The sequence below is a fragment of the Pristiophorus japonicus genome, unplaced genomic scaffold, assembly GCF_044704955.1.
Source record: "Pristiophorus japonicus isolate sPriJap1 unplaced genomic scaffold, sPriJap1.hap1 HAP1_SCAFFOLD_637, whole genome shotgun sequence".
Taxonomy (NCBI): Eukaryota; Metazoa; Chordata; class Chondrichthyes; family Pristiophoridae; genus Pristiophorus; species Pristiophorus japonicus.
In genome coordinates, this window is record NW_027254549.1 from 87,888 (window position 1) to 109,576 (window position 21,689).

Here is a 21,689-nt window from a genome sequence, read left to right on the forward strand (position 1 = left end):
TTCCCAACCAAACTGTCCGCGCTCCGATCCCCAGGTCGTTGCTCTCTCTGTGAGGCGGTGGGTGGCTCTTAGAAGAGCCTTTGTGTTGTATTTGGGGGAAAAGGTCGAGTTATTTAGCCGCCGAATCCATAAAGAGTGCGGCCCTGCCGTTTCAAAGCGTACACCACATCCATGGCAGTGACCGTCTTGCGCTTAGCGTGCTCAGTGTAGGTGACCGCATCCCTGATCACATTCTCCAAGAAAACCTTCAGCACCCCGCGGGTCTCCTCGTAGATCAGGCCCGAGATCCGCTTGACACCGCCACGGCGAGCCAGGCGGCGGATGGCTGGTTTGGTAATGCCCTGGATGTTATCACGGAGCACTTTACGGTGCCGCTTGGCTCCGCCTTTACCCAGTCCTTTGCCTCCTTTACCTCGACCAGACATGATGATTCTTCACTCAAACAGCCGCTGAATGAGACGCGAGCTCCTCCCGGCTCTTTTTTATATAGCCGGAGCCGACCTGACTGAGAAAGCGCAGAGTGAGAGAGGCGGGAAGGGGAGGAGACATAGTCAAGATTGACAGACAGAGCAGAGAGCGGCCTCTGATCTTCCAGCTCCGCCTCCAGCTTTCTGCAGCCGCCAATTTCAAAACATTTTCCCACAATAGAACCGAAACAGACTCGGAATTTATATTCAAAGCTTCCAGAAACCAGAAGCTTTTAAATGTCTCGTTAAAATTAGCAATCGCGAATATTCCCGCCTATATACAGCCCCTTCCCTGTTAATCTCCCCACACTTCCTCTCACAGACGGGTTCAGCAGTTTACAAACACCTTATTCCAGCTGATTTGGAGAATGTGGTGTTTAGGGTTTGAGTTGTGAGGCGGGGTATCTCCGCCAGTATCACCGTCTCACAGACTCTCCCCCTTACCATCTGTGAAATGACAATGACCAGGAACTGAGACTGGAGCCGAACACATCCCCAGTTACAGTGAGGCTCGGGCCGGACATCCCATTCTCTGTGTGTTTTATTGCAGACACTGGGGGAGGGGTGAGTGCAGCCAATGTCAGCGAGTCACCAGGGATCCTGGCTTCATGTTCAATGTTTTCTGTCTGAAATCTGAGCCCAGCCCCGGGACAGGGGTCATTTGATTCGGGGATCAGCTCTTTTCTGAGGTGTGGGTGGCTCTGAGAAGAGCCTTTGTGTTCAGATGTTTACAAGTTGAATTTTTTATTTACTTTGTGGGCGTTGCTTTCTTGGGTTTTGCTGATTTGGCCTTGGCCCTCGGTTTTTCCACCTTTTTGGCCGCCTTCACCTTTGCGCCCGAGGCCTTCTTGGGGCTCTTGGGCTTCGCCGCCGCCGCCTTCTTCCTAGCCGCCGCTTTCGCTGTCTTTTTTACTGTTGGCGCCTTCTTGACCGGAGATTTCTTCGCTGCTGGTTTCTTGGCCGAAGATTTCTTGGCTGCTGGTTTCTTGGCCGGAGATTTCTTGGCTGCTGGTTTCTTGGCTGGAGTTTTACATAGAAACATAGAAAATAGGTGCAGGAGTAGGCCACTCGGCCCCTCCAGCCTGCACCGCCATTCAATGAGTTCATGGCTGAACATTCAACTTCAGTACCCCATTCCTGCTTTCTCGCCATACCCCTTGATCCCCCTAGTAGTAAGGACCTCATCTAACTCCTTTTTGAATATATTTAGTGAATTGGCCTCAACAACTTTCTGTGGTAGAGAATTCCATAGGTTCACCACTCTCTGGGTGAAGAAGTTCCTCCGCATCTCGGTCCTAAATGGCTTACCCCTTATCCTTAGACTGTGACCTCTGGTTCTGGACTTCCCCAACATTGGGAACATTCTTCCTGCATCTAACCTGTCTAACCCCGTCAGAATTTTAAATGTTTCTATGAGGTCCCCTCTCATTCTTCTGAACTCCAGTGAATACAAGCCCAGTTGATCCAGTCTTTCTTGATAGGTCAGTCCCGCCATCCCAGGAATCAGTCTGGTGAACCTTCGCTGCACTCCCTCAATAGCAAGAATGTCCTTCCTCAGGTTAGGAGACCAAAACTGTACACAATACTCCAGGTGTGGCCTCACCAATGCCCTGTACAACTGTAGCAACACCTCCCTGCCCCTGTACTCAAATCCCCTTGCTATGAAGGCCAACATGCCATTTGCTTTCTTAACCGCCTGCTGCACCTGCATGCCAACCTTCAATGACTGATGTACCATGACACCCAGGTCTCTTTGCACCTCCCCTTTTCCTAATCTGTCACCATTCAGATAATAGTCTGTCTCTCTGTTTTTACCACCAAAGTGGATAACCTCACATTTATCCACATTATACTTCATCTGCCATGCATTTGCCCACTCACCTAACCTATCCAAGTCGCTCTGCAGCCTCACCGCATCCTCCTCGCAGCCCACACTGCCACCCAACTTAGTGTCATCCGCAAATTTGGAGATACTACATTTAATCCCCTCATCTAAATCATTAATGTACAGTGTAAACAGCTGGGGCCCCAGCACAGAACCTTGCGGTACCCCACTAGTCACTGCCTGCCATTCTGAAAACTACCCATTTACTCCTACTCTTTGCTTCCTGTCTGACAACCAGTTCTCAATCCATGTCAGTACACTACCCCCAATCCCATGTGCTCTAACTTTGCACATCAATCTCTTGTGTGGGACCTTGTCGAACGCCTTCTGAAAGTCCAAATATACCACATCAACTGGTTCTCCCTTATCCACTCTACTGGAAACATCCTCAAAAAATTCCAGAAGATTTGTCAAGCATGATTTCCCTTTCACAAATCCATGCTGACTTGGACCTATCATGTCACCTCTTTCCAAATGCACTGCTATGACATCCTTAATAATTGATTCCATCATTTTACCCACTACCGATGTCAGGCTGACCGGTCTATAATTCCCTGTTTTCTCTCTCCCTCCTTTTTTAAAAAGTGGGGTTACATTGGCTACCCTCCACTCCATAGGAACTGATCCAGAGTCAATGGAATGTTGGAAAATGACTGTCAACGCATCCACTATTTCCAAGGCCACCTCCTTAAGTACTCTGGGATGCAGTCCATCAAGCCCTGGGAATTTATCGGCCTTCAATCCCATCAATTTTCCCAACACAATTTCCCGACTAATAAGGATTTCCCTCAGTTCCTCCTCCTTACTAGACCTCCCGACCCCTTTTATAACCGGAAGGTTGTTCGTGTCCTCCTTCGTGAATACCGAACCAAAGTACTTGTTCAATTGGTCCGCCATTCCTTTGTTCCCCGTTATGACTTCCCCTGATTCTGACTGCAGGGGACCTACGTTTGTCTTTACTAACCTTTTTCTCTTTACAAATCTATAGAAACTTTTGCAATCCGTCTTAATGTTCCCTGCAAGCTTCTTCTCATACTCCATTTTCCCTGCCCTAATCAAACCCTTTGTCCTCCTCTGCTGAGTTCTAAATTTCTCCCAGTCCCCAGCTTCGCTGCTATTTCTGGCCAATTTGTATGCCACTTCCTTGGCTTTAATACTATCCCTGATTTCCCTTGATAGCCACGGTTGAGCCACCTTCCCTTTTTTATTTTTATGCCAGACAGGAATGTACAATTGTTGTAGTTCATCCATGTGGTCTCTAAATGTCTGCCATTGCCCATCCACAGTCAACCCCTTAAGTATCATTCGCCAATCCATCCCAGCCAATTCACGCCTCATACCTTCAAAGTTAGCCTTCTTTAAGGTCTGGACCATGGTCTCTGAATTAAATGTTTCATTCTCCATCCCAATGCAGAATTCCATCATATTATGGTCACTCTTCCCCAAAGGGCCTCGCACAACGAGATTGCTAATTAATCCTCTCTCATTACATAACACCCAGTCTAAGATGGCCTCCCCCCTAGTTGGTTCCTCGACATATTGGTCTAAAAAACCATCCCTTATGCACTCCAGAAAATCCTCCTCCACCGTATTGCTTCCAGTTTGGTTAGCCCAATCTATGTGCATATTAAAGTCACCCATTATAACTGCTGCACCTTTATTGCACGCACCCCTAATTTCATGTTTGATGCCCTCCCCAACATCACTACTACTGTTTGGAGGTCTGTACACAACTCCCACTAACGTTTTTTGCCCTTTGGTGTTCTGCAGCTCTACCCATATAGATTCCACATCATCCAAGCTAATGTCCTTCCTAACTATTGCCTTAATCTCCTCCTTAACCAGCAATGCTACCCCACCTCCTTTTCCTTTTATTCTATCCTTCCTGAATGTTGAATACCCCTGGATGTTGAGTTCCCAGCCCTGACCATCCTGGAGCCACGTCTCCGTAATCCCAATCACATCATATTTGTTAACATCTATTTGCACAGTTAATTCATCCACCTTATTGCAGATACTCCTTGCATTAAGACACAAAGCCTTTAGGCTTGTTTTTTTAACACCCTCTGTCCTTTTAGAATTTTGCTGTACAATGGCCCTTTTTGTTCTTTGCCTTGGGTTTCTCTGCCCTCCATTTTTCCTCATCTCCTTTCTGTCTTTTGTTTTTGCCTCCTTTTTGTTTCCCTCTATCTCCCTGCATTGTTTCCCATCCCCCTGCCATATTAGTTTAACTCCTCCCCAACAGCACTAGCAAACACTCCCCCGAGGACATTGGTTCCGATTCTGCCCAGGTGCAGACCGTCCGGATTGTACTGGTCCCACCTCCCCCAGAACCGGTTCCAATGCCCCAGGAATTTGAATCTCTCCCTGCTGCACCATTGCTCAAGCCACGTATTCATCTGAGCTATCCTGCAATTCCTACTCTGACTAGCACGTGGCACTGGTAGCAATCCCGAGATTACTACTTTTGAGGTCCTACTTTTTAATTTAGCTCCTAGCTCCTTAAATTCATTTCGTAGGAACTCATCCCTTTTTTTACCTATGTCATTGGTACCAACATGCACCATGACAACTGGCTGTTCTCCCTCCCTTTTTAGAATGTCCTGCACCCGCTCCGAGACATCCTTGACCCTTGCACCAGGGAGGCAACATACCATCCTGGAGTCTCGGTTGCGGCCGCAGAAACGCCTATCTATTCCCCTTACAATTGAATCCCCTATCACTATCGCTCGCCCACTCTTTTTCCTGCCCTCCTGTGCAACAGAGCCAGCCACGGTGCCATGAACTTGGCTGCTGCTGCCTGCTCCTGATGAGTCATCCCCCTCAACAGCACTCAAAGCAGTGTATCTGTTTTGCAGTGGGATGACCACAGGGGACCCCTGCACTACCTTCTTTGCACTACTCTTCCTGCAGGTCTTCCATTCCCTCGCTGGCTGTGGACCCTTCTCCTGCGGTAAGACCAACTCGCTACACGTGATACTCACGTCATTCTCAGCATCGTGGATGCTCCAGAGTGAATCCACCTTCAGCTCCAACTCCGCAACGCGGACCGTCAGTAGCCGGAGGTGGACACACTTCCCGCACATGTAGTCGTCAGGGACACTGGTATTGTCCCCGTGTTCCCACATGGTACAGGAGGAGCATATCACACGACCGAGCTGTCCTGCCATGACTTAACCCTTAGATACACTTAAATTGCCGACAACAATGTTAAAAGTTACTGACTAATAAAGAAAAAGAAAAACTACTCACCAATCAGCAGCCAATCACTTACCACATTGGCTGTGACGTCACCTTTTGATTTCTTTCTACTTCTTTTTTGACTTCTCTCAGCTGGAGCTGCACAAGTACGTCTCTCTCGACGCTCCCCGGACTGCTAAGCCTTGGCTGCTGGTTTCTTTACCTTCCTTCCCACTTTCCCCTGGTTTTCCTTCTTAGCGAGTTTGAAGGAGCCCGAGGCGCCCGTACCCTTGGTCTGCACCAGGAAGCCATTTGTCACATTCTTCTTGATACTGAACCTGATCTGGGACCCGCGCTTCTCCACATCCACGCCTTTGGCCGCCAGAGCCTTCTTTATCGCGGCCAGAGACATCCCCTTGCGATCGCTGCCATCGGCCACAACCTTGAGGATCTGTTCGCCCAACGGGGGCCGGCTGGCTTGGAGCGGGGAGCTGCCTTCTTCTTCTTGCTGGGAGCCTTGGTTTGAGCTGCGGCGGCAGGAGGAGCGGTTTCGGCGGCTGCAGTGTCAGTCATGTCGGCGGCTCTGTGGAAAATCTCTCTGACAGTCAGAGCTCGGTCAGAAATGAAACGGGAGGCGGCGGCACAGAGCAACTTAAAGGCAGCGAGCGGACGGGGCGAGACATCCTGCTGTCAGCTCACCGCCCCTCCAGCCTCTCTGTGTTTCTCTCTCCTCATTAACTGTCCGATTCCAATTCAACCCTGGCCCTCCAGATTCCCAGACTGGCCTCTTTCTGTCCCGAAGACCGGGATGTTTGTTGTCGAGAAAGTTTCATCCGAATTGAAGACAGCAATTTGGATTTAAACCCGTTTTATTGCTGCACTGATCGCGCTCTCTCACCCGATCGCGGACATTTTCTCTGTTTTTCGATTGAAATTTGAAATCACATCAAACTTGACGTTTAATTCCCACTTTAGACCTGAGCAGGGCAGCAGGGCGATCCTGTGACAGGGAAATCTTTGAATTTTACACAAGAGGGACTCTGGAATCCGGCGATGAGACGGACACACAAACACAGTGACATTAATCTCACCGGGCCGCCCCTTTAACACACTCTCGCTCACACAATGTTCACATCTGCACATTCACAGCACAAACTGTCCCAGATTTACAGCTCCCAGCACAGGGTTACCTCTCCGCTCGGCCTGTGCTGCCGATTCTCGGGGTTAGTTGTAGTTTCGCAGCTCAGTAAGTGTTAAACACTCCGAGGCCGGCGCTCCTCAGTGTCTGTTCCCCAGATTCAGGGGCAGGAGCCAATCACAGCAGTGGCTGGCTTAACTCATATCTACTGTTAAGTTGTTATATTGTTCCAATGCAGAAATATGTTTGATTAGTATGAAAATATAAATTATATGTTCACCGTCCCTCCAGCCTTTCTTTGTCTCTCGCCTCCTAAACTGAGGGACATTCAACAGTAACGAGTGTCCTATCCATCCCATGCTCATCACCCAGAGATGTGTCTCCATATTACGCTCAATACTAGTATCAGACATTCCTGTACCGCACTACGAAAGATAGAGAGAGATACACACACTTTATCAGTCTTACACTTGGTATCAGTGTTCCCATATTACGCTCAGTCACAGTGCCACACCGTCATGTACAGCACCAGAGAGAGAAACAGAAACAGTATCAGGATTGTACTTCCAATAGTGTTTCCACATCATGCTCATTAGCAGTATCCCCCATCACAGACAGTACAAGAGAAAGAGGATTGTAACAGAGTCAGAGATGGGGGAGAGTGCTGAGTGAGAGACAGGAGAGATCGAGGTCTGGCGGTGAGACACAGAAACATGCACAGGAGCAGTTCCAGACTGACCTGTGAGGTCCGGTTTTATCCTGAAAGTCCCATTGGGGAGATAGAAGATGCAGTCCCCTCTCTCACTGCTGTTGTACCACAGAGGGAGACATTATTAATCCCACACTGCTGGACAGTGTCAGAGACTGAGAGAAACAAGGTCCCACATTTAACCATCGCTTGCCTGTTGTACTCCCTGTAATCTTGCAGCTCATGGCTGTTCGGTATTATTCTCAGTGACTGAGTGTTTCACTCTAATTAAATTAATCTGGGAACGTTTCTGTCAGATATTAACTCCTGCACAGTCCCAGCAAACACTCCTGCTCCCTAGTCCCTCCGATGATTCTGCAGGATTGCTTGGTGAAGACGGGCTCACGAAGAGAAAAACATCCTGCATGGCATGATCCCAAATTGAGCATCTCAAAGAGGCAAGGCCCCCAGCTTTAAACATTCTCTGCCCTTCAGGCCTCCATAACCAGTGCCTGTGAAGAGACACTTGGTCACTCAACCAGAAAACTCCAGGACTGGTTTGATGAGAATGATCAGGAGATCCAAGAACTAACAGATCGCAAGCGCAGAGCATTTCTGAGCCTCAAGCAACAACACAACTCAGGAGCAGCAAAGCAACATTACAGGCAGCTCAAGGCTGAGGTCCAACAAAAAACCTGGGACCTAACAAACAGCTGGTGGATGGAGAAAGCACAGGAGATACAACAACTGGCCAACAGCCATGATGTGTGAGGATTTTTCATCACAGTCAAGGCCACCTATGATCCAAACTCCCAAGGACCCACCCCACTGCTGGCCAAGAACGAGGAAACCATCAAGGACACCGAGGCTGTCAGGGTCCCGCTGGAAGGAGGACTTTGAAGATCTCCTCAATCGAGACTCTGCCTTTGACTCGAGTGTTCTCAATTCCATCCCGCAGCATGCGACCCGCCACCACCTCAGTGAAACCCCAACGGTGCATGAGGTAGGAAAAGCCATAAGACAACTCAAGAACAACAAGGCTATGGGAGCGGATGGTATCTCTGCTGAGGCACTAATGTATGGCGGAGAGGCGCTGTTGACGCGGATACATGACCTCATCTGGAGGGAGGAGAGTATGCCGGGAGATCTGAGAGTTGCAGTGATCGTGACCATCTTTAAAAAAGGGGACAAGTCCGACTGCGGCAATTACTTAGGAATCTCCCTGCTATCAACCACTGGGAAGGTTGTCGCTAGAGTCCTCCTCAACCATCTTCACCCTGTGACCGAGGAGAACCTCCCAGAATCACAGTGCGGATTTCGTCCCCTACGGTGCATAGAAACAGAGGAACATAGAAAATAGGTGCAGGAGTAGGCCATTCGGCTCTTCGAGCCTGCACCACCATTCAATAAGATCATGGCTGATCATTCAACTCAGTACCCCTTTCCTGCTTTCTCTCCATACCCCTTGATCCCTTTAGCCGTAAGGGCCATATCTAACTCCCTCTTGAATATATCCAATCAACTGGCATCAACAACTCTCTGCAGTGGGGAATTCCACAGGTTAACAACTCTCTGAGTGAAGAAGTTTCTTCTCAACTCAGTCCTAAATAGCTTACTCCTTATCATTCGACTGTGACCCCTGGTTCTGGACTTACCCAACATCGGGAACATTCTTCCTACATCTAATCTGTCCAGTCCCGTCAGAATTTTATATGTTTCAATGAGATCCCCTCTCATCCTTCTAAACTCCAGTGAATACAGGCCCAGTCAATCCAGTCTCTCCTCATATGTCAGTCCAGCCATCCCAGGAATCAATCTGGTGAACCTTCGCTGCACTCCTTCAATAGCAAGAACATCCTTCCTCAGATTAGGAGACCCAAACTGACCACCTCACCAAGGCCCTGTACAACTGCAGTAAGACCTCCCTGTTCCTATACTCAAATCCCCTAGCCATGAAGGCCAACATACCATTTGCCTTCTTCACCACCTGCTGTACCTGAATGCCAACTTTCAATGACTGATGTACCGTGACACCCAGGTCTCGTTGCACCTCCCCTTTTCCTAATCTGCCGCCATTCAGATAATATTCTGCCTTCGTGTTTTTGCCCCCAAAGTGGATAACCTCACATTTATCCACATTATACTGCATCTGCCATGCATTTGTCCACCTACCTAACCTGTCCAAGTCACCCTGCAGCCTCTTAGCGTTCTCCTCACAGCTCACTTCATCACCCAGTTTAGTGTCATCTGCAAACTTGGAGATATTACACTCAATTTCTTCATCCAAATCATTAATGTATATTGTAAATAGCTGGGGTCCCAGCACTGAGCCCTGCGGCACCCTAGTAGTCACTGCCTGCCATTCTGAAAAGGACCCGTTAATCCCGACTCCCTGCTTCCTGTCTGGCAACCAGTTCTCTATCCACGTCAGTACATTACCCCCAATAACATGTGCTTTAATTTTGCACACCAATCTCTTGTGTGGGACCTTGTCAAAAGGGCAAATACATCAGCTCCACTGGTTCTCCCCTGTCCACTCTACTAGTTACATCCTCAAAAAATTCCAGAACATTTGTCAAGCATGATTTCCCTTTCATGATTTCCCATGTTGACTTGTCACTGTCACTGCTTTCCAAATGCGCTGTTATTTCATCTTTAATAATTGATTCCAACTTTTCCCCCACTACTGATGTCAGGCTAACCTGTCTATAATTATCCATTTTCTCTCTCCCTCCTTTTTTAAAAAGTGGTGTTACGTTATCTACCCTCCAGTTCATAGGAACTGATCCAGAGTCAATAGACTGTTGGAAAATGATCACCAATGCATCTACTATTCCTAGGGCCACTTCCTTAAGTACTCTGGGATGCAGACTATCAGGCCCCGGGGATTTATCGGCCTTTAATCCGATCAATTTCCCTAACACAATTTCCCGCCTAATAAGGATATCCTTCAGTTCCTCCTTCTCACAAGACCCTCGGTCCCCTAGTACTTCCAGAAGGTTATTTGTGTCTTCCTTCGTGAAGACAGAACCAAAGTATTTGTTCAGTTGGTCTGCCATTTCTTTGTTCCCCATTATAAATTCACCTGAATCTGATTGCAAGGGACCTACATTTGTCTTCACTAATCTTTTTCTCTTCACATATCTATCAAAGCTTTTGCAGTCAGTTTTTATGTTCCTGGCAAGCTTCCTTCACACTCTATTTTCCCCCTCCGAATTAAACCCTTTTTCCTCCTCTGCCGAATTCTAAATTTCTCCCAGTCCTCTGGTTTGCTGCTTTTTTGGGCCAATTTATATGCCTCTTTCTTGGATTTAACACTATCCTTAATTTCCCTGTTAGCCACGGTTGAACCACCTTCCCCGTTTTATTTTTACTCCAAACAGGGATGCACAATTGTTGAAGTTCATCCATGTGATCTTTAAATGCTTGCTATTGCCTATCCACCATCAACCCTTTAAGGATCATTTGCCAGTCTATTCTAACCAATATCACATATCATACCATCGAAGTTACATTTCCTCAAGTTCAGGACCCTAGTCTCTGAAGGAACTGTGGCACTATCCATCTTAATAAAGAATTTTACCATATTATGGTCACTCTTCTCCAAGGGGCCTTGCACAACAAGATTGCTAATTAGTCCTTTCTCATTACACATCACCCAGTCTAGGATGGCCCGCCCTTTAATTGGTTCCTCGACATATTGGTCCAGAAAACCATCCCTAACACTTTCCAGGAAATCCTCCTCCACCATATTGCTACCAGTTTGGTTATCACAATCTATATGTAGATTAAAGTCGCCCATGATAACTGCTGTACCTTTATTGCATGCATCCCTAATTTCTTGTTTGATGCTGTCCCCAACCTCACTACTAGTGTTTGGTGGTCTGTACACAACTCCCACTAGCGTTTTCTGCCCTTTGGTATTCCGCAGCTCCAACCATACAGATTCCACATCATGCAAACTGATGTCCTTCCTTACTATTGCGTTAATTTCCTCGTTAACCAGCAACACTACCCCATGTCCTTTTCCTTTCTGTCTATCCTTCCTGAATGATGAATACCCCTGGATGTTGAGTTCCCAGCCTTGGTCACCCTGGAGCCATGTCTCCGTGATGCCAATTATATCATATTCATTCATTGCTGCCTGTGCAATTAATTCTTCAACCATGTTATGAATACTCTTTGCATTGAGGCAGAGAACCTTCAGACTTTCTTTTTAACACACTTTGCCCTTTTAGAATTTTGCTGCAATGTGGCCCTTTTGGATTTTTGTCTTGGGTTTCTCTGCCCTCCACTTTTACTTTTCTTCTTTCAATCATTTGCTTCTGTCCCCATTTTACTTCCCTCTGTCTCCCTGCATAGGTTCCCATCCCCCTGCCATATTAGTTTAACGCCTCCCCAACAGCACTAGCAAACACTCCCCCTAGGACATTGGTTCCGTTCCTGCCCAGGTGCAGACTGTCCGGTTTGTACTGGTCCCATCTCTCCCAGAACCGGTTCCAATGTCCCAGGAATTTGAATCCTTCCCTTCTACACCACTCCTCAAGCCATGTATTCACCTGAGCTATCCTGCAATTCCTACTCTGACTAGCACGTGACACTGGTAGCAATCCTGAGATTACTACCTTTGAGATCCTACTTTTTAATTTAGCTCCTAGCTCCCTAAATTCAGCTTGTAGGAGCTCATCCCATTTCTTTACCGATATCTTTGGTACCTATATGCAGCACGATAACTGGCTGTTCACCCTCCCCCTTCAAAATGTCCTGCAACCGCTCCGAGACATCCTTGAACCTTGACCTGGGAAGCAACATACCATTGTGGCCACAGAAACGTCTATCTATTCCGATTACAATAGAATCCCCTACCACTATTGCTCTCCCACTCTTTTTCCTGCCCTCCTGTGCAGCAGAGCCACCCACAATGCCATGAACTTGGCTGCTGCTGCCCTGCCCTATGAGTCATCCCCCCAACAATACCCACAGCAGTGTATCTGTTTTGGCGGGGGATGACCGCAGGAGACCTCTGCACTGCCCTTCCTGTTGGCCATCCATTCCCCATCTGTCTGTGTAACCCTTACCTGCGGTAAGACCAATTCACTAAACGTGCTATTCATGGCATCCTCAGCATCATGCATGCTCCAGAGTGAATCCACCCACAGCTCCAGTACCGCAATGCAGTCTGTCAGAAGCTGCAGCAGAGTACACTTCCTGCATATGTAGTCGTCAGGGACACTGGAAACGTCCCTGAGTTCCCACATAATACAGGAGGAGCATGACACCTGTCTGAGCTCTCCTACCATGAGTTAACCCTTAGATCTACTTAATTTGGCAACAACAATGATAAAGGTTACCCACTGATAGGGAAAATAAAAATAAAAACTACTCACCAATCACCAGCCAATCACTTACCCCCTTGGCTGTGACGTCACCTTGTGATTTCTTTCTACTTCTTTGTTTACCTTCTACCCCTGCACCTGCACCAGCAGGCCTCTCCGACTGTTGGGTCTTTTATAGGCCTCTCCGATGCTGCCCCAGACTCCCGCTGCTCGAACTCCCGCCTCTCCGACTGTTGGGCCTTTTATAGGCCTCTCCGATGCTGCCCCAGACTCCCACTGCTCGAACTCCCGCCTCTCCGATGCCGAGCCTTTTATAGGCCTCTCCAACACTGCTCCGGACTCCCGCTGCTCAAACTCCTGTCTCTCCGATGCCGAGCCTTTTATAGGCCTCCCTGACACTGCCCCTGGGCACAATGGACATGATATTTGCAGCGCGACAGCTGCAGGAAAAATGCAGAGAGCAGCACCAGCCCTTATACATGGCCTTTTTCGACCTTACAAAGGCCTTTGACAATGTCAACCACAAGGGTCTATGGAACTTCCTCCTCCATTTCAGATGCTCCCAAAAGTTTGTCAACATCCTTCGCCTGCTCCACGACGACATGCAGGCAATGATCCTTACCAATGGATCCATTACAGACCCAATCCACGTCCGGATTGGGGTCAAACAGGGCTGTGTCATCGCTCCAACACTCTTCTCAATCGTCCTCACTGCCATGCTCCACCTCACAGTCAACAAGCTCCCCGCTGCAGTGGAACTAAATTACAGAACCAGTGGGAAGTTGTTTAACCTTCGCTGCCTCTAGGCCAGGTCCACGATCACCCCAACCTCTGTCGTTGAGCTACAGCACGCGGATGACACCTGCGTCTGCACACATTCTGAGGCTGGACTCCAGGATATAGTCGATGTATTTACTGAGGCATATGAAAGCATAGGCCTTAGGCTAAACATCTGTGAGACAAAGGTCCTCCACTAGCCTGTCCTCGATCCACGGTGCAGCCCTTGACAATGTGGACCATTTCCCATACCTCGATATATCAACAAAAGCAGACATTGATGAGGAGATTCAACACCACCTGCAGTGTGTCAGTGCAGCCTTCGGCCACCTGAGGAAAAGAGTGTTCGAAGACCAGGCCCTCAGGTCTACCACCAAGCTCGTGGTCTACAGGACCGTTGTAATACCTGCCCTCCTGTATGGCTCAGAGACATGGACCATGACAGCAGACACCTCAAGTTGCTTAAGAAATATCACCAACGATATCTCCCCAAGATCGTACAAATCCCCTGGGAGGACAGGTGTACCAATATCAGCGTCCTCTTACAGGCTAACATCCCTAGCATTGAAGCACTGACTACACTCGATCAGCACCGCTGGGCAGGCCACATAGTTCACATGCCAGACACGAGACTCCCAAAGCAAGTGCTCTATGCGGAGCTCCCTCACGGCAAATGAGCCAAAGGTGGGCAGCGGAAACATTACAAGTTCACCCTCAAAGCCTCCCTGATAAAGTGCAACAACCCCACTGACACCTGGGAGTCCCTGGCCAAAGACCGCCCTAAGTGGAGATAGTACATTCGGGAGGGCGCTGAGCACTTCAAGTCTCATCGCTGAGAGTGGAAGAAATTAAGTGCAGGCAGCGGAAAGAGCGTGCAGCAAACCAGTCCCACGCACCCCTCCCCTCAACGACTGTCTGTCCCACCTGCGACACAGTCTGTGGCTCTCGTATTGGACTGTTCAGTCACCAAAGAACTCACTTCAGGAGTGGAAGCAAGTCTTCCTCGATTCCGAGGGACTGCCTATGATGATGATAATGATAAACATTCTCTATCCTTGCCCCCCAGGCCCAGTTCCTTTGCTCAGATTCTGATAAAAGTAAATTGGGAAAAGTTCACTTTGATTTTTAAAGGTGAATTGTTGCAGAGACCTGCGCATGCGGGGATAAGCCCCGCCCCCTGTGTCGATTTCCAGTGAGCAGAAGAGCGCATGCGCCCTCCCCCAGCCTGTGAGCGCCATTCACTCAGTGAGCGGAAGAAGATGGTTGAAACAGCCGGGAATGGAGATACCGCGGCCCCGGGGTAAGGCAGCGAGCAGTAGCCTCCTTACAGCAGCACATCGCTTTGGGAGCGTGTCCGCAGATGGGCTCAGAGATCGGCACCGAGTCCGGGGGAAGTTCAGGGGGAGTCGGGGTCTGTGTGTAACAGGCGGAGTGGAGCAAGAACTGGTCTCAGTGCGTGGAGTGAGTGGGGGAAGGGAGAGGCCATTCTCGGGCTGTGTGTGGACAGCGTGTGTCCCGGGTAAGGGAGACAGAATGGGAAGGATCTGCTGTTTACAATCATTGCTGCTTTCTTCCTGCAAACCAGTAGTGAGCGTTCCTGCTTTAGTTCCAGTCTCACTGTGTTTGTTGTCATTGGACAGCGAGTAGTGGAAGCAGAGCCGGACACTGAGGATTTATACAAGGAGAATCTATTGCAGGCACCGGGTGAGAAATGTGAAGGACACGTTTTAAACAGTGGCTCTTTGTTTTTGGTTGAACGGTTAGTGCCCTGGGAGAGGGGAGTAGCAATCTGAGCTGTGTAAAAGTCCGTGCTCCATCGGGTAGTCCCATTCCTGAAGCAGGGCAGGGGTTGGGTTGTGTCTGGATGTCAATAAATTGCTGTAAATCTGCCCAACACATTTGGTATGCAGAAGCCGAGTGCTGCAGTACTGCAGTGGAGTCAGACACACACTGTTTGTATCGCTGGCTTCCCTTTGTGAATGTTCATAATGAATATTAATTGAACGATTATATTCATCACTTTAGTCTTTTGTACCTCTCCTGTTTTTGAATGATCAGAGATACCTTCTCCTCCTACAGGCAAGGAATTGAAGAAACTGGAACAAATGTGAAGTTTCCACCACCTGAGACATAAGGAACAGTGCAATCAGCTCCTTCTCACACACAGTAGGTATGGTACCTATCACTGTGTGCGGATACACAGACAGGTTATCCGAATTAAACATGTTTGTGGTGCTGAATGGCTTCCTCCTATTCCTGTGTAACAGGCCCGAGGGGGCTGATGGCCACCTCCTATTCCTAATTTAACAGATTGGAGATACTGAGTGCCCTTCTGTTCCTAATGTAATAAACACGAGGGTCTTAATGCCTTCCTCCTGTTCATATGTAACAAGCTCTAGGGGCAGAATGACCTCCCCTGTACCTTTTGTATCAGGCTAGAATGGGATGAATGGCCTCCTTTAGTTCTTATGTAACAGGTTCCAGGGGCTGAATAGCCTCCTCCAGTTCCCATGTAACAAGCATGAGGGGCTAAATGCCCTCCTTCTGTTCCCATGAAACAATCCCATGGGGATGATTGCCTTTGTCCTATTCCTAATGTAACAGACCCGAGGGGCAGAATTGCGTTGTCCTATTGCTTTTTAACTCCAGTTGCTGAATGGCCCTCTCCAGTTCCTAATGTAATAGGCTCGAGGAGCTGAATGGCACTCTCCAGTTCTTAATGTAATAGGCTCGAGGAGCTGAATGGCACTCTCCAGTTCCTCATGTAATAGGCTCGAGGAGCTGAATGGCCCTCTCCAGTTCCTAATGTAATAGGCTCGAGGAGCTGAATGGTCACTTCCTGTTCCTGGTTAACAGTTCCGAGGGGTGGAATTGGCCTACTCCTGTTCCTATGTAACAGACCTGAGGGACTGAGTGGTCTTCTCCTGTTCCTAATGTAAGAAGCTCGAGGGGATGAAAAACGTCCTGCTGTTCCCATGTCACAGAATCAAAGACTGAGTGGTCTGCTTGTGTTTCTAATGTTAGAGAGGCTGAATGGCCTCTTCCCACATAAGAGAATGGAAGGGTTGAATGGCATCCTCCTGATCCAATGTAACAGGCTTGAGGGGAAGAATGGCCTCATCCTGTTCCTGTCTAACAACATTCGGTGCTGAACAGCCACCTCTTGTTCCTGTGTAATAAGTTAGATGGGGTGAGTGGCCTCCTCCAGTTGCAATATAACATGTGCTACTGGTTTATTGGCCTCTTCCAGTTCCTATAATATTATCAGGTGACTGAATGGCCTCCTCCAGTTCCTACATAACATGCTTGAGGGTCTGAATGGCCTCCTCCTGTTCCAAAGTAAAAGGCTCCAGAGGATGAATGGCCGCCTCTATTCCTGTGTAACAGTATCCAGTCAATGCATCGCCTCCACCAATTCCTTTATAGCAAGGCTGAGGTGCTGAATGCCCACCTCCTGTTCCTATGCAACAAACTCAAAGGTCTGAATGGCTTCCTATTCATTTGTAACAGGTTCGAGGGGCTGAATGGCTTCTTATTCATTTGTAACAGGTTTGAGGGGCTGAATGGCACCCTATTCATTTGTAACAGGTTCGAGGCGCTGAATGGCGTTGAATTTCTGTAAAGCAGACTCCAAGGCTGAATGGCCCACTCGAGTTTCTAATGTAACAGAGTCGAGGGGCAGAATGGCTTACTGTTCCTATGTAACAGAGACTGAATGGGCCTCCTCCTCTTCCACTGTAACAGACTCGAGGGACAAAATGGCCTCCTCCTGTTCCAATGTAACAGGCTCGAGGGACTGAATGGCCTCCTCCTGTTCCTTATGTAACAGGCTCGAGGGACTGAATGGCCACCTCCTGTTCCTTATGTGACAGACTCGAGGGACTGAATGACCTCCCCCTGTTCCTTATGTAACAGGCTCAAAGGGATGATTTGCCTGCAGGTTCCATGTGCTGAAAGGACTCCTCAAGTTCCCAGATCCAGGGACTGTTCTTCCCCGTTGTTTTGGAAATAGCATCGGGCAGTAAACAGGAGCTCAATGCTTCTTGCCCGCCAGCTCTCTGATCGGGCTCCTCGCGCTGATTATGTTTTCTCATCTCGCTCAAACGTCCCCAAAATGTTGCTTTCTTTTCCATCACCTCTAGAGTTATTAGCGAAGTTTGCATCAAGCAAATCGTGATCTCACCAGTAACAGCACTTTCCCGACGGTTATCCACGAGGCTGCTTCTGACATTTTCTTCTGCGTAATTGTTAACCACCGTAAGTAACTGAAAATCTTCATTTCTGCAGCAACAACAAACACTTGCATTTATGACAGATTCAGAATGAATCCCACACTCACTCACTGTACCACAGACTGACATGGATTATATAATGTACTAATAGCTCATCTCTACTCAAAATATTTCTGAATCGCATTCATCCAATATAATGAGAGAAAAAAATTCACAGAGGATAAAACTCATTCTCACATACCAGAAACTGACAGATACAGAATAAATCCCACTCAGATACTAGAAAATGACAGGTTCAGAATAAAACCCACACTCACATACCAGAAACTGACAGGTACAGAGGAAACACACATTCACTTACCCCAGAATGAGAGATACAGAATGAATCCCACATTCACATAGCGCAAACTGACATATAAAGGTAAAAATCCACACTTGAATACCAGAAACTGACACCCCACACATCTACCACAAACTGACAGGTACAGAAAAAAAACACAATCACATATCATAAACTGGAGGTACATATTAATTCCTGCACTCGCACAGCAGTAACTGACCAGTACAGAATAAAATCCACATTCACATAGCAGAAACTGACAGGTACAGAATATAATCAACACCCAGATTCCAGAAACTGACGGGTACAGAATGCAATCCACACTTGGATACCAGAAAGTGACCGGTACAGATTAAAACCACAGTCACATATCAGAAACTGACAGGTACCGATTAAGCCCCATACTCCCATACCGGAATCAGACGGGTACAGAATAAAATCCATACTCCAATCCAAAAAAACTGACAGGTACTGGTCAATATCCACACTCCCTACCAGAAGCTGACGATATAGGTTAAACTACACACTCGCATACCAGAAACTGACAGATACGTGATAAAACACACACTCACATACCAGAAACTGACAGGTACATGATAAAACACACACTCACATACCAGAAACTGACAGGTACAGAATAAAACCCAGACTCACATATCAAAACTTGACGGGTACACAACTCACATAGCAGAGACTGACAGGTACAGAATAAATCTCTCATTCACTTCACAAAAACTGATAGGTACAGAATAAAACACACACTCTGATACCAGAAACAGAGAGTTACAGAATAAATCCCACATTCACATAACAGACACTGACCGGTACAGTATGAAACCCACATCCATGTATCTGAACAATAATATGCAAGTAAAACCCATACCTGCCTATTAGAAACTGACAGCGAAACACTCACACACCAGAGACTGACGGAACGAGTAGAACAGTTTAGTCACTCTTACATAGAAACATAGAAAATAGGTGCAGGAGTAGGCCATTCGGCCCTTCTAGCCTGCACCGCCATTCAATAAGTTCATGGCTGAACATTCAACTTCAGTACCCCATTCCTGCTTTCTCGCCATACCCCTTGATCCCCCTAGTAGTAAGGACCTCATCTAACTCCTTTTTGAATATATTTAGTGAATTGGCCTCAACAACTTTCTGTGGTAGAGAATTCCACAAGTTCACCACTCTCTGGGTGAAGAAGTTCCTCCGCATCTCGGTCCTAAATGGCTTACCCCTTATCCTTAGACTGTGACCTCTGGTTCTGGACTTCCCCAACATTGGGAACATTCTTCCTGCATCTAACCTGTCTAACCCCGTCAGAATTTTAAAATGTTTCTATGAGGTCCCCTCTCATTCTTCTGAACTCCAGTGAATACAAGCCCAGTTGATCCAGTCTTTCTTGATAGGTCAGTCCCGCCATCCCAGGAATCAGTCTGGTGAACCTTCGCTGCACTCCCTCAATAGCAAGAATGTCCTTCCTCAGGTTAGGAGACCAAAACTGTACACAATACTCCAGGTGTGGCCTCACCAATGCCCTGTACAACTGTAGCAACACCTCCCTGCCCCTGTACTCAAATCCCCTTGCTATGAAGGCCAACATGCCATTTGCTTTCTTAACCGCCTGCTGCACCTGCATGCCAACCTTCAATGACTGATGTACCACGACACCCAGGTCTCTTTGCACCTCCCCTTTTCCTAATCTGTCACCATTCAGATAATAGTCTGTCTCTCTGTTTTTACCACCAAAGTGGATAACCTCACATTTATCCACATTATACTTCATCTGCCATGCATTTGCCCACTCGCCTAACCTATCCAAGTCACTCTGCAGCCTCACAGCATCCTCCTCGCAGCTCACACTGCCACCCAACTTAGTGTCATCCGCAAATTTGGAGATACTACATTTAATCCCCTCATCTAAATCATTAATGTACAGTGTAAACAGCTGGGGCCCCAGCACAGAACCTTGCGGTACCCCACTAGTCACTGCCTGCCATTCTGAAAAGTACCCATTTACTCCTACTCTTTGCTTCCTGTCTGACAACCAGTTCTCAATCCATGTCAGCACACTACCCCCAATCCCATGTGCTCTAACTTTGCACATCAATCTCTTGTGTGGGACCTTGTCGAACGCCTTCTGAAAGTCCAAATATACCACATCAACTGGTTCTCCCTTGTCCACTCTACTGGAAACATTCTCAAAAAATTCCAGAAGATTTGTCAAGCATGATTTCCCTTTCACAAATCCATGCTGACTTGGACCTATCATGTCACCTCTTTCCAAATGCACTGCTATGACATCCTTAATAATTGATTCCATCATTTTACCCACTACCGATGTCAGTGTCAGGCTCACACAATTGTTTCTTCAGTAATTCGGATGATAACTAACATGCTCTCAGTGTGGCCCATTTAATTAGTGATAAAAGCAACTTATGAAACAATCCTATTTTTGCTAATTTAATTTGTGACAAAAAGATGGTCTGAGCATGTGCTAAATACATGCTGCTCCTCCCCTCCCCACACAGTGTTTAAACCGACGGGAAGGGCCCAGGCGAGCTCCCCTCCTCCAGCTCTGTCGGCGGCTGCCGTTTCCTCTGTGCTGGGCTGATGATCGTTGAACACATCAGGGAGCAGAGATATCCCGGGCCCGAGTAAGGGAGCAAACATCAGCCTCCTTACAGCAGTTCATCGCATTGGCACTGTGTCCGCAGATGGGCTTTGTGTCAGGGTAAGTTCAGCGGCAGTCGGGGACTGTCTGTAAGAAGCAGAGTGGAGCAGGAACTAGTTCCGGAACACGGAGTGAGTGGGGGAAGGAAGAGGCCATTCTCGGGCTGTGTGTGTACGGTGTAAGGTAACAGAGAAAGTAAATCACCTCGCTCTTTGAAATCATTGCTGCTTTCTTTCCCCAAATCAGTAATGAATGTTCCTGATTCAGTTCCAATCTCACCGCATCTGTTCTTGTACAGTGAACAGTGGAAACACAGCCTGACAGTGAAGATATGAGGAATTTCACAAAATGCATCTATTGCAGGCACCAGGAGAGGAGTGTGACAGGAGACATTTCAATAATCGGTTATTTTGTTTCGGTGCGTTGAATTCTCCAGAACCCTGTGGCTGGTGATCGAGAGATACATTGTCGCTCCCTCAGATACATCAGCATCGAGTCACTGTGACATTCTGTTAATGACACAGGCCCTTAACTCGGTTCCAATAGACTGAGAACAATTGTTGTACAGCCCAGGTACCTGTGGTTATATTCCAGGAAGCAATTCAGAATTTTACAGGTAGTCCCATGGGAGTGGGAGATATAAACCTGGACTGTGCCAATCGGGTGGTCCCATTCATGGACCAGTGCTGGGTTTGGGTTGTGTCTGGATGCTGATAACTTACTATAGAACCATCCTACACACCTGGTGTGGTGAATCTGAGTGCCGCTGTACTGCAGTGAGGTCAGACAATGTCACTGTTTGTATCGCAGATTCCTCTCTCCAGATACTTTACTTTATTATAAAGAAACACATTAATTATAACTTTATTGTTATAGTCTACAGGCACCTGTCCATATCATAACTAATAGTGTTCTCCTATTATTATTCTCAGAGCAAAATACTTCAAGCCAGAATAAATTTGATCTTTA

At 47.6% G+C, this 21,689-nt stretch overlaps 2 protein-coding genes across 2 annotated transcripts; both read right to left on the reverse strand.

Annotated features, from left to right (window-relative positions):
* Positions 1 to 113: 113 nt before the first annotated feature.
* On the reverse strand, positions 114 to 425 carry LOC139255812 (histone H4). Its single transcript, XM_070874002.1, has one exon. The coding sequence runs from the start codon at positions 423 to 425 to the stop codon at positions 114 to 116; it is 312 nt and encodes a 103-aa protein (XP_070730103.1).
* Positions 426 to 1,215: 790 nt separating this feature from the next.
* LOC139255826 (histone H1.C6/H1.C9-like) lies at positions 1,216 to 17,777 on the reverse strand. Its single transcript, XM_070874010.1, has 2 exons — positions 17,655 to 17,777; positions 1,216 to 1,482 (listed from the first exon to the last, which is right to left on the reverse strand). Exons 1-2 carry the CDS (start codon positions 17,775 to 17,777, stop codon positions 1,216 to 1,218), a joined length of 390 nt encoding a protein of 129 aa, XP_070730111.1.
* Between the last annotated feature and the right edge of the window lie 3,912 nt (positions 17,778 to 21,689).